The 13,382-nt window shown below is 50.3% G+C and overlaps 1 protein-coding gene across 1 annotated transcript in view; it reads left to right on the top strand.

The window, feature by feature from the left end:
* Positions 1-7,639: 7,639 nt before the first annotated feature.
* LMF1 (lipase maturation factor 1) overlaps positions 7,640-13,382 on the top strand; it is a 202,057-nt gene continuing 196,314 nt past the window's right edge. Inside the window, exon 1 of the mRNA XM_068422813.1 lies at positions 7,640-7,835. Within this exon, the coding sequence (XP_068278914.1) occupies positions 7,640-7,835 (196 nt within the window). The remainder of the gene's footprint in view (positions 7,836-13,382) is intronic.

Genomic DNA, 13,382 nt, shown 5'->3' on the forward strand with positions numbered 1-13,382 from the left:
GCGCCCCGCTCCGCGCCGCTCCGCGCCCCGCGCCCGGCCCGCCGCCGCGCTCCACCTCCAGTGCCGGACGCGGCCCCTGGCGACAAGTCACTTTAAGGGGAGGGCAGGCGGCCCCGCCTCCGGCGCCGCTCCCTATTGGTGGAGAGGAGGGCTCATTTACATAAGGGGCGGGGCGCCCCGCCACCGGCGCCGCGCTGCGCGCCCGCCGCACTCCCGCCGCTCCACGGCCCGGACCCGCCGCCGCCGGGAGGTCCCGCTGCCCGGGGGGCGGCCCGGCCGCGGAAGGGGCCCTTCTGCGGCTTGTGTGGGGTTCCCCCCTACTTTTTGCGCTGCAAATTGTCTGGGGGGCTTCGCCGCACCGCGGTACTGGCGGGGACGCGTTTTATACCCCCGGCGTGCGGAGCGCACCCCCGTCTTGGGAGAGGGGGGGAAGCGAGTGCGGGGCGACCCGGGGCTGCGGGGCTCGGCGGCGGGATGCTGAGCCCTTTTCCAAGCCCCGTGGGACAGGGCTGCCGCGGCGAGGAGGTGCGGAGCGGCGCCGGGACGAGGCGGCAGCAGCCGCTTCCCGAGGCTCCGGTCCGGCGGGACGCACCGGGCGGTCCGTGCCCTGGTGATAGCTGGTTACTTTTTAAGTCCCCCTTTCTGAGGGGGCTTCTGGGGGGCTCGGTGCGTGGCAGAAGCACGGGTGTGTCCCGGTTGCAAGCGGGGCCGGAGCTGCCCGTGTGCCCCTGCAGCTGGTGCAGCCCTCCGGCAGCCGAGCCCCGGTGCCCCGGGGCCGCTGTGCGCTCCCCGCATCCCCGAGCGCATCGTTTCTCCCCGCTCTCTCCAACGGGCAAATAACGGAGGAAAGCGGCGAATTGCTGGAAAGAACCGAAACGAGCCCCTTCGCGCCCCGTCTCGCCTCTCCGCTCTCCCCGCAGCCTTCCCACCTCCGGGCTCGGTCCCGGGCACCGGGGAACCTCCCCGGGAGGGCAGAGCGGGGCTACCCTGGCCGCGTCCCGCCCGACACCGGCGGCTTTGCACCGTCCGCAGGAGGATGCGGTACCTCGGGGTGAGCTTTTGGGTCGGGGGGGGGGGTCGGTTTGCCCGCAAAAATCTCCCCCCCGTCAGCTCCGGATGCGGGAGAGCCCGGTGCGGGGCTGCGCGGCTCCTCCGCAAAATCCCCCTTTTAAAAAGATGTGCCTGCTCGAGCCGGAGGGCTGCCCCGCTCCAAGCCAGCCCTGGTTTTGCAGCATTTATTTGGAGCATTTGATTCCAATTATCCGCGGAATCCAGCCTTCTAATTGCGACTGGAAAAAAAAGCAACTCCCCAAATTCCAGTTTTATCCGCTGCTTCCCCCCAGCCCCGCTACCCCCCGGAAAAAGAGGGTCAAGTACAAGATTTAGGGGGGAAAAAACAGAAATTGTGCGAGTACTCCAAGCATTCCAGCATTTAAAAAGTAACAGGAACGTGGGGGTTTTGAGAGCATTTTGTTTAATTACTGTGATGTGTAATCACCTTGAAATAAAGCCTATGCGTTGAATTTAAATACACCACCAGTTAAATGTGCCTGAATGTCCCCGTGCCTTCTATGTGAAGATGAATATATCCCGCTACAGTGCAAACTGAGATTTTATTTTATTTAAAAATTCTCTCATTTCCTTATTAGTAATTTCTCAAGATTCCAGCTTTCAGTTTGCAGAGTCACAAAGTGAGTTACTTTGGACAAAGTTGTTTTTGAATATAATTTTACAAAGTGTCTTTTAAAAAAATACTGTCTTTAAGGTTTAAGGCGTACTATATATGTTGAACTTGCAAGTGAGGATTAATTGAACTTCTCTTCCAGGGCCCAATCCAAAGCTTAATGAGACTGTGGAAGAGTTTCTGCTTCCCTGGGCTTTGCACCGGTGGCTTTGCTGTGCTCTTGGACACTTGGCAAAACTTTTTTTTTTGCCTTGTGTGACATATAATTAACAGACATTTCTAGAATGCCTGTCTCTGGGTTCTCATAGCTCTTTAATAAGTTTACCTTACTGAAATTCTGTGAGTCGGGTAAATTGTATTTCATCCGTTTTAGAGGTGACTGAGTCGAAGCAATAATCACTTTTTTTTTATAAAATATTGAAATCCATCTTTTTAAATCCATCTTTTCAAAGACAGCCTCTCCTGTGGAGCACCTTCGTCGGAAGATTCGAACCTCATTGCGTGGCTGAGGCTGGGAAGGGATTTGTGGGACACTTGGAGCTTTGGGGCGAGCCCACGGAGGTAGGAGTGAAAACAAGAGCCCCTGTTTTCTGTTCCCCGCCTTCAACTACAAGTCAAAATCCTGCAAAAGAAGCCCCCCAGGACAGCAGGAATTAGACATTGGTTTTCTCCCCCCTTGCAAGCTGCTGCCTTTCAGGGCTCCCCAGCTCTGCCCGAGGCAGGGAATTGCATTTCCTCTTTGAATTCCTCTTTAGCCAATGCAGGTAGAAGGAGAAGGACAACTTTTGGTAGTTGCTTCCTTTTACTCCAGAGATGGGCACGGGGAAGCAGTAGTGCCTGGAACCCAGAGCAGGGTACGTGCCCTGCTTCATGTCTGGTTTTGTGATCTTGCACAAACCATTTCATGTCTCTGAGCATCAGTTCTCAGCTGAGCGGGCGGAGGGAGCAGCGTTGCCCTGCCTCACAGACCCATCAGAGCTGGGCAGGGCTGCGAGAAGCTGAGATGACACAGGGAGAGGAGGGAGCTGGAGCACCTGAGAAACAGCATCAGCTCCGATTTCCTGAGAAATTCACTCATCCGTGAAATGGAATGAGATTATGCTGGGACAACAAGTGGGTTCAAGTGGCATCGTTTATCTTACGGGGTCTCATGTTCAAATTGTGTATGACAAAGTACCAGTGATGTTTGCACAGGGATGGGCAAATGATGGAGCTGCAGGGCAGGTCTTGCAGTGATCCCACAGGATGTGTCATCTAGACCTGGCCCAACGCTTCTCTGTTCAACCCAGCCTGCTGCGAGGTGGGCCCTGACATCAGGATTTCCAGGAAAAGGGTGCAGATCTGGGGGGGAAGAACCGAGATTCCCCTTGCCCAATGGAGCCTTAAAGAGTGCACCCAAGTGGGGTACATTTAGAGAGGATTTGGTGGAACAAAGAGCAGGCACAGCAGAGGTCCACCAGCTGCCTCTCGATGTTGGTAATACTGCTTCACTTTCTTTAGTCTGACAGTCTCCAATGAAGTTCCTGGCCAGCTCACACCAGCGTTGCTGGGGATCAGGCACTACATACAAGGTCTGCATGCTTGGCTCCATCACATTGTCACCTGGGAACCCTCAGAATCCCCATGGGACGGAGGTGGCTTGAGGTCCCCTCCTGGTTCCTCTCTGCCATACCTATTTGTGATGCAGGAATAAGTGTGTGTGTGCCTTGGCTTCAGAGCATTCAGAGCTCCATTAATGTCAGGAAGGAAAAATTTCATCTTCAGTAGAAGGGAGGGAAGGCATTTTCAGAGCATGAGAGCACACGGGAACCACTGCAGACGATGGGATACGCTCTACAACGCGCACATGTACTGCACTCCTTCCCTGGCTGGGGGGAGGCCCAGCCCAAAGGTGGGCTCTATTGCTTCATCTGACCAAGTGGTAAAGTTATCATTTTTCAAAAATTGGCTACCTTTGAACAGCGAGCAGATTTTACATGGGAATTTCAAAGAGCAAATAGAAAGAGCCTTACAGGGGAAGAAAAAACAACCCCTGATCAGATAAGAGTAACCTATGCGTCGTGTTAAAATAAGCCTCTGACATCTGCAGGATTAATGTTCTGCCCAGAGGATACAGCCCTTCAGCGGCAGCTCGGAGATTGCTGTGAAACGATGTTCAATCCTTTTCAGGAAAGCTCCCGATATCTGAAAAGAAAGGAAAAAAAGACCTGTGGTAACTTTCAACTAGTTTCAATTAAAATAACAGCAGAAGAGCTGAAAAGTTTTGCTCTCAAGATGAACTGCAGTGGTGGGTCCGGTCCTACACTGTGTGCTTGTGAAGGCTCCAGCGCACAACCGGTGCCTGCTTGTGCCATTTTAAGATTAAATTTATATTGCTTGGCTGCTTGCAGATCAGTTTAGGTCCAAAATTTGTCCTCTCTTCACGCAACATGAGCCTTGCTGCTCTGAACAATTCAGGAGTAAAAGGGACACAACCTTTTGGCAAATTTAATTAACACTTGGGGTATTTAGTCCTCGGCATTTCCACAGCTCTCACCACCGTGCTTAGCTGTGCTCTCGAAACTCTTGTTTTCACTTGCACAGCAGGAGTGAAAAATTACTGTGTGCTATCATGAAAGTCCCCGTATGCTCCGACCACAGCAAGAACAAGTTTTTATTACACAGCCTCATCCAAAGCCCATCATTAGAGGTGTTTCCATGGATTGTGAAGAGTTGGGGACTCAAGGCTCCCATCACAATGAGTCAATGCAAACTTGCACCCCTTGCACAGCTGCTGCAGTCTGAGAACAGGGGGGAAAGAGAGGGGCTTAAATACTAGTTTAATATTAGTTTTTACTGTGTTAATGGGGTGTTTAGCTCCAGCATCCCTCCTTTTTCTGGACAGGAACAGTTTGGCAGCTGCAGGGCGAACAATGGACACCATGTCCCCCAGCAGCTCTTTTCCAACCCATGAACATTTACCTGGCATTGATACAAGAAACTCTGCACACCTGCACTGGGCAGGACTCCACTGACCTCTCTCCTGCCTGAAATGCAAGTGCAGAGGAGTGCATGGGATCCCTAAGCCCTTTTCTAGGTTTCATCATGGCAGCAGATACTGGAGAAAAAGGACATTTATTTTCAGAAAGCTTTGACTTCAGTGTGAGTCAAAGGCAGTGACGGCCTCGTGAAAATCTTTACATTTCGCCTGGTATGGAATTTCTGCTAAAGTAAAATAAAGTAGCCCTTATTAACAAATAAACATAATTTTTAATGTTTATTAATTTTTAAATTTTCCAGTGGAAAAAAGTTAACTAGTGGCTTGTTCTGTGTTTTTGTCTTGCAACTTTTCCAGCCTGAGGCTGCACCTCGTGGTGCTGCCAGCCGAGGACCCAGAGGGGAAAGCAATTACAAACCCAAAAGCGACAGCCTTCTGTTTTGGTCCCAGAAAACATGCATGCGTGAAGCCTAAAACCAGTAGAAAAGAAAAGATATGTCCATGTGTTATTTCTGTTCAAACAGTCTAAGATACCACCAACAAAACAAAATTTGCTGTAGTGGGATCAACAACTCATGTTTGTGTTACTCGTTAAAGGCCAGGTGAGACACTGGCAAAAGATCTCTTCTTTCTTCCTGCACAGCACAGGCTGGATGGCATCTTTTCAAAATAATGGAGAAGCACAATTCTATTAATTATGGTTACAGGAATTATTAATTGTTTGTCCTAAGGTACTGCTTAGGAATCCCTCTTCTGAATCAGCACCCCCTCGTTATAGATGCTGTACAAATACAGGAGAAAAAAAGGTAATTCTTCCTCTGAAAATCCTTTTCAGCTTTAATTCTGCTAACCCTGGAGTGAAAGATCAGATTTCCACAGGGAAGGATCAGGGATTTTAATGGAAAAAATATTACTGCTGGAAAAATCTTAGCTAGTAGAAGGAAGCTCCCAAACTCTTTGCGAGATCCCCACCTCCCATTTACCAAACGCAGCTGAATGCTCAGCGGGATTGTGTATGACTGCATTATACACCACTGAATGTATGTTTTCTTTAGAGGAGTCCCCAAATGTTAATGCTTCTTTACAAAATAGTTATTTCTGCGCACATTCACTTTCTCTGTTTTATTTAAACCCAATTCCTGGCAGCCAGAGGGACGAAAGACTAGACCTGAATGAACACAGAGTAATGTAGGGTGCCAGGGACAGCAGGGTTGAGGTGCTGGTGGGGACAGCTGCTGGGTGCTGTGACAGTAAATGCTTGTTTCTCTGTCACTTTTGCAGCTGTTTGGAACACAGCAAAATAGGGTCGGGCGGGGGGACGTGGCGGCGCGCGTTTTGTTGAATGAAGATCAGCATCAATGATGCCTCAGCGCCTGCCCGCCGGCCTGACATTTATGAATCGCTTTCCCTTTGAGACTTTAAGGCTCAGAGCCTTGCTCTTAAATATCTTGTTTGCGTTACTTGCTTGGTTTTGACATTGTTTTCTTTTCTAATGCCTTACTTTGAAAAGAGGGAACGTGAGGGAAAATCGCGATGTGAAAATAACAGCTAACATAAGTGAGGAGAAAACCCCACACAGATGACAGTCCGCACAAAGCCGTGTGCCAGCACAAACTCAGAACAGAGAGGAGGACATTTAATGTTTTAATCTACTGTTTTACCGTGCATTTTCCTTTATAGCTTGATCCATCTTCCCGTAAAGCTAAAGGAAAGTCTTCCATTGCCTTTTATGAGGGTTGGATTGGTCCCTTAGAGTAGAAAACATTTTTACGCCATTTAATAGACTTAAAACTTTGCAGCTCATGTTGTTGCAAGGCACTATTGTACATGATGTCCCCCGAGCTTGGGTCAGCTGAGTTTGGTGTTCGTTCCCACTACCGTCCCAACCTGCGCATCTGGCAGATCTCATGATCTCAACGATCTTCGGCAATGAATACCGACCCAGTTCAGTGTTCCCTTCCCAACTCCAATCATTCCTTTTTTTTCCCCCTAAATCTTTAGCCCAAACCCTCTGCTTTTCCTCAGTAATTTCCTCAATTATCCAGTTTGTTTTACAGACATTTCCATTTAATGTGGTATTTGCTGTAAAAGTTTCATAAAGACCCCACAAAGGAAACCATTAGCGTACATCTATTTAAATTTATCTAGCCAAACCTCGTGGCTAATCCAAAGGGAGAGCGAAACTGCAGTATACCGGAGGCCTTTAACAAATAGCTTATTTTTCTTTCCCTATACAATGCACCATTATGTAGGTTTTTTTCTAAGGGGAACAATGCAAGCAGCAGTGATGGGAAACTGGAAAAACAAAAGAGGCATTTAGAAGGGACCGGTTTACAGTCTGAAAAGCATTGAATAACGTTACACCTGATAACAGATACTTTCTCAGAGACCTTCGAGCGGTTTAGCACGGCGGTATTTACTGAAGTGGGATACACGACGCACGTCTAAACTCATCGATGGCTGCCCAGGCCGCTTTATTAAAGTGGTTTTGCTAAAAACCAGTATTTATGAACTCAACACGGAGACAAGGGCTTGACAGCCATGAGTATACGAAGGAGAAATCACAGCAGCCTTGGAAGCGGCAGATGTTGAAGGCCTGAGGAATTTAATGCAACGTTTTTCCCCAGGGCCGGAGCCCAGGCGCGGCGGGGCGAGCTGAGGGGGCTGCGGCGCGCAGAGGGCCCTGGCCTCCTTGGGCGGGAGGTGGACAAAGGGGTTTGGGGCCAACTCTTTCCCTTTCTTTCCCTTTTCTTTTAACTTTGCACTTTCTCGCCGTTTTTCAAAGGTCGCTCCCCGGGCTCGGGTCGTACCAACGCCATTTTTCCACAGAAACCCCCACCCGGGCCCGGCTGTAGTGACAAGGCCGCCCCGGGGCAGCCCCGCAGCAGCCGCAGGCCCGGTGCTGAGCCCCGGCCGCCGCCGCCCTCACGGCCCGGCCCTGCAGCCCGCGGCGCGGCGGGGGCGGGCCGGCCGCACGCATGCTCGCTGCGGGCTCCGACATGGCGGCGCCCAGCGCGGCGCTGAGGCGGAGGCGGGCGGCGGCGGGTGACGGCAGCCCCGGTGCCCCGGAGCGGGCTGTGGCGGGGCCGGTGGGCAGCGGGGCTGTGCCGCTGCCGCCGGGCACTTTCTGGCTGACCCGCATCGTGCTGCTGCGCTCCATAGCACTGCTTTACTGTGAGTCTCCGGCGCTGCCCCGCGCCGCTTTCTCTCTCCGCTGCCCGGGGAGCGGGTGGGGGTCCGGCCCGGCGGAGCCCCGGGCTGCTGGGGGCGGCGGGGCTTGTCGCCCCATGAAGTCCTGCGGTTGCCCCATCCCTCATGGCCTTCCCTGCTGCAAAGCCTCAGGTGGGGCAGGCGGGACCCCGGCCGCGGGGAAGGCGTGAGCCCCCGGGTGCCCCGACGGCCGGTGCTCGCCCTCGCATGGGGGCCATGCCGGTGCCGCGGTGGGAGAGGCCCGTGACCGGCTTAACTATTCGGTGGTGAATTTCTGTTTGCAGAGTGCGTGGCTGTCCCCAGTTTCGGGGTCTGGGCCTGTCCTGGGTTTGCAGGGATAAAATTTATAGAATCACTTTTTGGTTACACTTTTTTCCAGTTTGTGGCCAGCTGTGGGGTGGTGATCAAGGCCATCAGCAGTTAAATCCAGGGCAGCTGTCCCAGGCTGCCCACAGGTGTGTTCTATAGCATTAACGTCACGTTCGCTATAAATGGGAAAGCTTGTGGGGAGGGGGGAGGATCTTTGTTCTGCTCTTTTCTCTCTCTTCTCAACGGTTGTGGTCCCTGGAGGAACTTGCCACCGCTCTATGGGTTGAGTATTACTTTGTGTTTTTTGTATTAGTATTGATATTTGTTTTCTTATTTTATTAAATCTGTTTAAATTTCAACTCACTATTCTCCCTCCTTTTCCCAATTCCCTTTCTTAGCTGGGGAAGGGTCTTGGGTGATAGAACAACAGGTTATTGTTTGGCCCTGGGTGTGGGCTAAAGGGAGACAGGGCCCCATCCTGTCATGGCAGGGATGCGGCAATTGCACTGAGGAGCCCTGCCAGCCTTTTACCAAAGTACGGCTTAATTTTGGGTGTTGGGGGTACGTGTTTGCATATGCAAAGCTCGAGGGGATGAATAAGATGTGAAATGGGAAGAGCCTCTTGTTTTCAACTCTTGCTTTGTTGGTGGGACAGAAACCCAGCAGTTGGTGGCTGGGACGGTGTTGGGTGATGTTGGGGCTCCCGCGTTGGTGGAGCTGGAAGGACAGTTTGCTCGCACCGTGGGGCTGGTACCTGTCGTCAGAGCTGGTAGTCCTTTTTCTTCAAGGTAGATGTTGTGAGCTAACTGTGCCAGAAGCTCCTCGTCTTACGCAGAAGGAGGTCTTTAGCATCTTAAGTAGGACTGAAGAGAGATGATGCCCTTGGGTGCCAACACTACCAGTCACAACCTAGAATTGACGTGACCTTAATGGTTAATGTTGAAACTGGTTTCTGTCCTCAGCTGTGCTTGTTTGGCTCTCGCTTTGGCAAGGAATGCCGAAAGCCGTGCTCGGAGCCCACTAGTGTTCCACTTAAAAATATTCACAGTGAAACCTAAACTGACATGTAACACGCTATGTTACAAATTCTAAACTTGCCCCAGATTTGTCCACAAAATCGTTAGGATTTGTAGGCTGCCAGCCTGCTTGGATTATTTTGCATCAAACCACGCAGAAGTTGTAGTTTTGTATGGTTTTGACACGTGCTCTGTTTCTAGTTTGGTTTCAGCTCTCGGTGAAATGCGGGGTTATGACTCTTTCAGTCAAAATGAAAGCGATTCCGATATTCCCCTGTGTGTAAATCCAGACTGCCGAGTTTCCCGTAGCTCGGTTTGCAGTTTCTTTATGAAAAACTGATTAGTGTTCTGTGCTGCGCGTTCGGTGGAGGCTGCTGCTTTCTGATTGTGGATTTGGGGTTATAAATATGCCACATCTGGGACAAAAAGCTGTCCCAGGGGGTGGTGGTGTGTTCGATGGAGAGGTGGTGGCTGGAGGGGTGGGAGTTGGTAAGGGGGTGATGAAGCAGAGGAGGGTGAAGAGCAAATTAAATGAATGGGACCTTCTGGTGAGTGGGAGACCTGATTCGGGACAACTAGAGCAGTAAAAGGTGAGGAGCAAGTATCCCATTCAGGGTCAGGTGTGTTACAGCATGGAAATGGTTGAAACCTATGAGCTGCAGGGGGAAAGGGACAGAGAGTGTTTGTAAGCCAGAGGATGAAGCCGAGATGGCAGTCTGGTAAGTTTTCATTGAGTGGGATCACAGAAAATAGGGGGAAGACCTGGATTTGGTGCTTTACGAAAGAGGAGAGGGGAGTGGGAATGCCTGGGAGTGGCAGAAGCGGGGAGGAGACCTGTTCTGGTTTTGCTGGGATGAAATAATAGAATCAATTTTCTGTTACATTTTGTTTCAGTTTGTGGCCAGCCATGGTATGGTGATCAGAGCCATTAGCAGTGAAACCCAGGGCAGCTGAGCCAGGCTGGCCCACAGGTGTATTTTATAACATAAACATCATGTTTGTTATAAATTGGAAAGTTTACTGGGGATGGCTGGGGGCTCTTTTTGCTCTGGTCTTCTCTTCTCTCTCTCCCCTCAATGGTTGCCATCCCTGGAGAGTTTCACTACTACAGTATAGGCTAAGTATAACTGTGTATTTTCTATTAACATTAGTATTGATATTGTTTTTTTTATTTTATTAAATATGTTTAAATTTCAACCCACGAATATCCCTACTTTTCCCAATTCCCTTTCTCGACTGAGAAAGGGTCTTAAATAATAAAACAACTGGTTATTGTTTAGCCTTGGGTGTGGGATAAACAAGAACAAGACCCCAAAATGCTTTTGCAGTCTGGAGTGAGGAAACCTTTTTGAGAGGTAGCCTCAGAGGAAAGGATTTGGGTACCAGAGCTGGAAGGAACAGGGTGAGAGGATGGCTCTGTCCTTTGTAATGGAGGTGCAAGAAAGGAAAAGTTTATCTGCTCATTATGCAACTTCAGCCTGAGTGCGATCAGGTAACAGTGATTTCTGCTGTTTATTTTGGTTGAGGAACAGCCAAAACAACCCAAAGCCAAAAACCTGGGCCAGATTTGAGACAGGTCAAAACAAACCTTGCAGCAGTGTTGGGGCTCCAGTGCTGATCCCGGCGCAGGGGAGACGCTGTGCAGCCTACAACCGAGGCACTCGTGGGGTGGAAACTAATTGGTGTGTCTGGGATGGAGAGATCGTGAACAGGCAGATTCCTCTGTCAAAGGCTGCAAAACCCTGACACGGCTGTTGGGGTGGGATGCTCTCGAGGGAAGGTGGGTTGCCTTTTGATCTCTTCTGAGAGCCTGGGTTTAGAAACAGCAGAAAACGATTTAAAGCCTCTGTGCCAAGCTGCTCTTCCAAGCTCTTTTATGAAGACGGAATCATTTACTCTGACAGATTATTTTTTTTCCTAGACACGGCGATTCTGCACACTCCGAGTCTCAGACTTGCTGAGGAAACGGTTGATGCCGTTGTGACAGTTTGACATTCCTCAGTCGTGGGATGTTTTTCCCCTTTCTTTCATTTCACCCTTTTAATCGTAACCCTTTCATTCCTGCTGAGTTAAGCAACAAATCCTTTGTGGGGGACCTTGTGTTAAAGTACCAGGGAAGTGGTACCCTCCTGATCATTGTAGCTCCTGCCTGTTAGTGCAGCTGTGTGAGCTGAAAGCCTGTTCTCCCTCCTAGGTGGAAAGGGAGGGGTGGGAGAGTGAAGGACCCTGTGGATGGGATGGAGATTTGGGGAAACATGATTTGGGGTGTATAGTGATGCTGAGGTGAGGGGCAGAATCACTAAGCATGATCTGGGGCCCTGTCACCTCCTTCCTGCCCCCCACTCCACTCTTGAGAGGCTGTTCTATTGCCTGATGTGAGCTGGGGAGATGCTTTCCCTTTGGATCTCCTCCTGTGGAAGGAGGACAGGCAGAGCAAGGCAAGTGTGAAGTGTCCTTCTGGGTGCCCTCCCTTCTCCCCCACCCCCTTTGGTTATTACAGCTCTCCTTTTTTTGAAGGGGCTTTCCAGAAGCAGCCAGAGCCTGGGAAGTCCCTGGCAAAGCAGCTGGTGTCTGAGAGGCAGGTTAGAGATGGGAAGGTGGGAAAGGATCTGATGATTCGTGGAGGTCAGAGACCAAAACCACCTGCTGCTTGCAGGAATGGGAAGGAAGGGGAAAATGGATCTAAGCTGAAAGTGCTCAGTGAGGTTTGCTCTGTGCAGCGGGGCTGTGCCGGTGGGGTCCTCCCAGCTGAGCACTAAGGTAAATGAAACGCCTGTCTGTGCGATTCTGGTTTTAATAGTAGCTAGCACTGCGCACTTGTAAAGTAGGTGACACTTAAATTCTTATAACTGACAGCCCTCAGAGACATTTTCACATCTGGGACCTCTTTCTCCGCTTCCCCAAGTAAGTGTGGGCAGACCCAGTGGTAAAACCCTTCTGGAGGAGGAGAGGGTGAAGTAACACAGAATCCAGCCCTGAACACTGAGGAAGAGAACAGTTACGTAGGTCTTACCCTGTGCTCTGCTGCCCAAACCACTCTCTCTTTCTGTAGAGGCATCTTTTTTAGTGCTGGTGTGCCAACTAAAGAGATTTGCCTCGCCGATTTCCACCATTGCAACCTGTCCCTGAGTGGCTAATTGCAATCTCTAATACAGTAATTCGTGGGACAGGGAGGCTTGGAGAAATGGCATTTTGAGATTTGAAGGTTTTCTGTCCTGGTCTTGCACTGTGTGTTTGTTCTTTACGGCAGGGATTGACAGTTTGTAAATACAGAAAGTCTTTGAGGTCTTGTTGGAAGTGCTGTTACAGGTAAATAGCTGGTCCCAGAGCTCTTGAAAATAAATGTGCATTATTTGCTCCCTTCACCCTCCTCCTAAATCATTGATAAGTGCCCTTTTTGGATGATTACTATCATCAGATTCCAGCTGTAGAAGTTTAAGTAATTAGATACCACCCTTCCCAATTTCAGCCAGGCTCTGTGGAGTGCTTTGAAATAAAAGCTATTCTTGAAATCCAGTTTATCTTCCTTCTCCTTGTGTATTGTTTAGTAGTAGTATTTTTTCCCCCAGAGTCAGAGCTACGGGAGGTTCATGCTACTTCCTAATTCTGAAATCTAAAGCCTTCTCAGGGGGGTTTGCCTTCCTGCAGGTTCCTCGCTCTCTCCGGTGTCCTTCCTCCTCTCTTTCTCTCTGCCACCTCCTCTGCTTTCCCCCTTCTCTTCCCTCAGTTATATTAAAAGGCTCCCAGTAGCTTTCAGCTTGCCTAGGCAGGATTATAGTACATCTTCTGACACTTTTTCTCCCCTGGAAGGTTTTATTTCAGCACGGTGGTTGTTAGCAAGTCCGTACAACAAGGGCAGTGTGTTACCACGGTATCCTCCTAGCAAGCCACATGCCCCCCTTTTAACTCTGCACGGAAGAGCTGTGTAAGTGAGACAGAATTACGTTTGGTCCTGAACAAAGCACTTTCACTGTGGGGAGAGAAATTCATAGCAAGCAGTGGTAGTTTCAGGGAAATAATAACAAGAACTAAGAAGGAGAGAATCTATCTCCCAGCCTGCTGCTTGCCCAGAGCTGGTGTGGAGCAGAGGGACCTTCTCAGGGCATCCTCCAGCTGCAGGCTGGACTTGCCGCTGGTGTGGTTTTGAACAACTTGTATCCTATGGGGGAGATTTTTAGCAGTGCTA

The sequence above is a fragment of the Nyctibius grandis genome, chromosome Z, assembly GCF_013368605.1.
Source record: "Nyctibius grandis isolate bNycGra1 chromosome Z, bNycGra1.pri, whole genome shotgun sequence".
Classification (NCBI taxonomy): domain Eukaryota; kingdom Metazoa; phylum Chordata; class Aves; order Nyctibiiformes; family Nyctibiidae; genus Nyctibius; species Nyctibius grandis.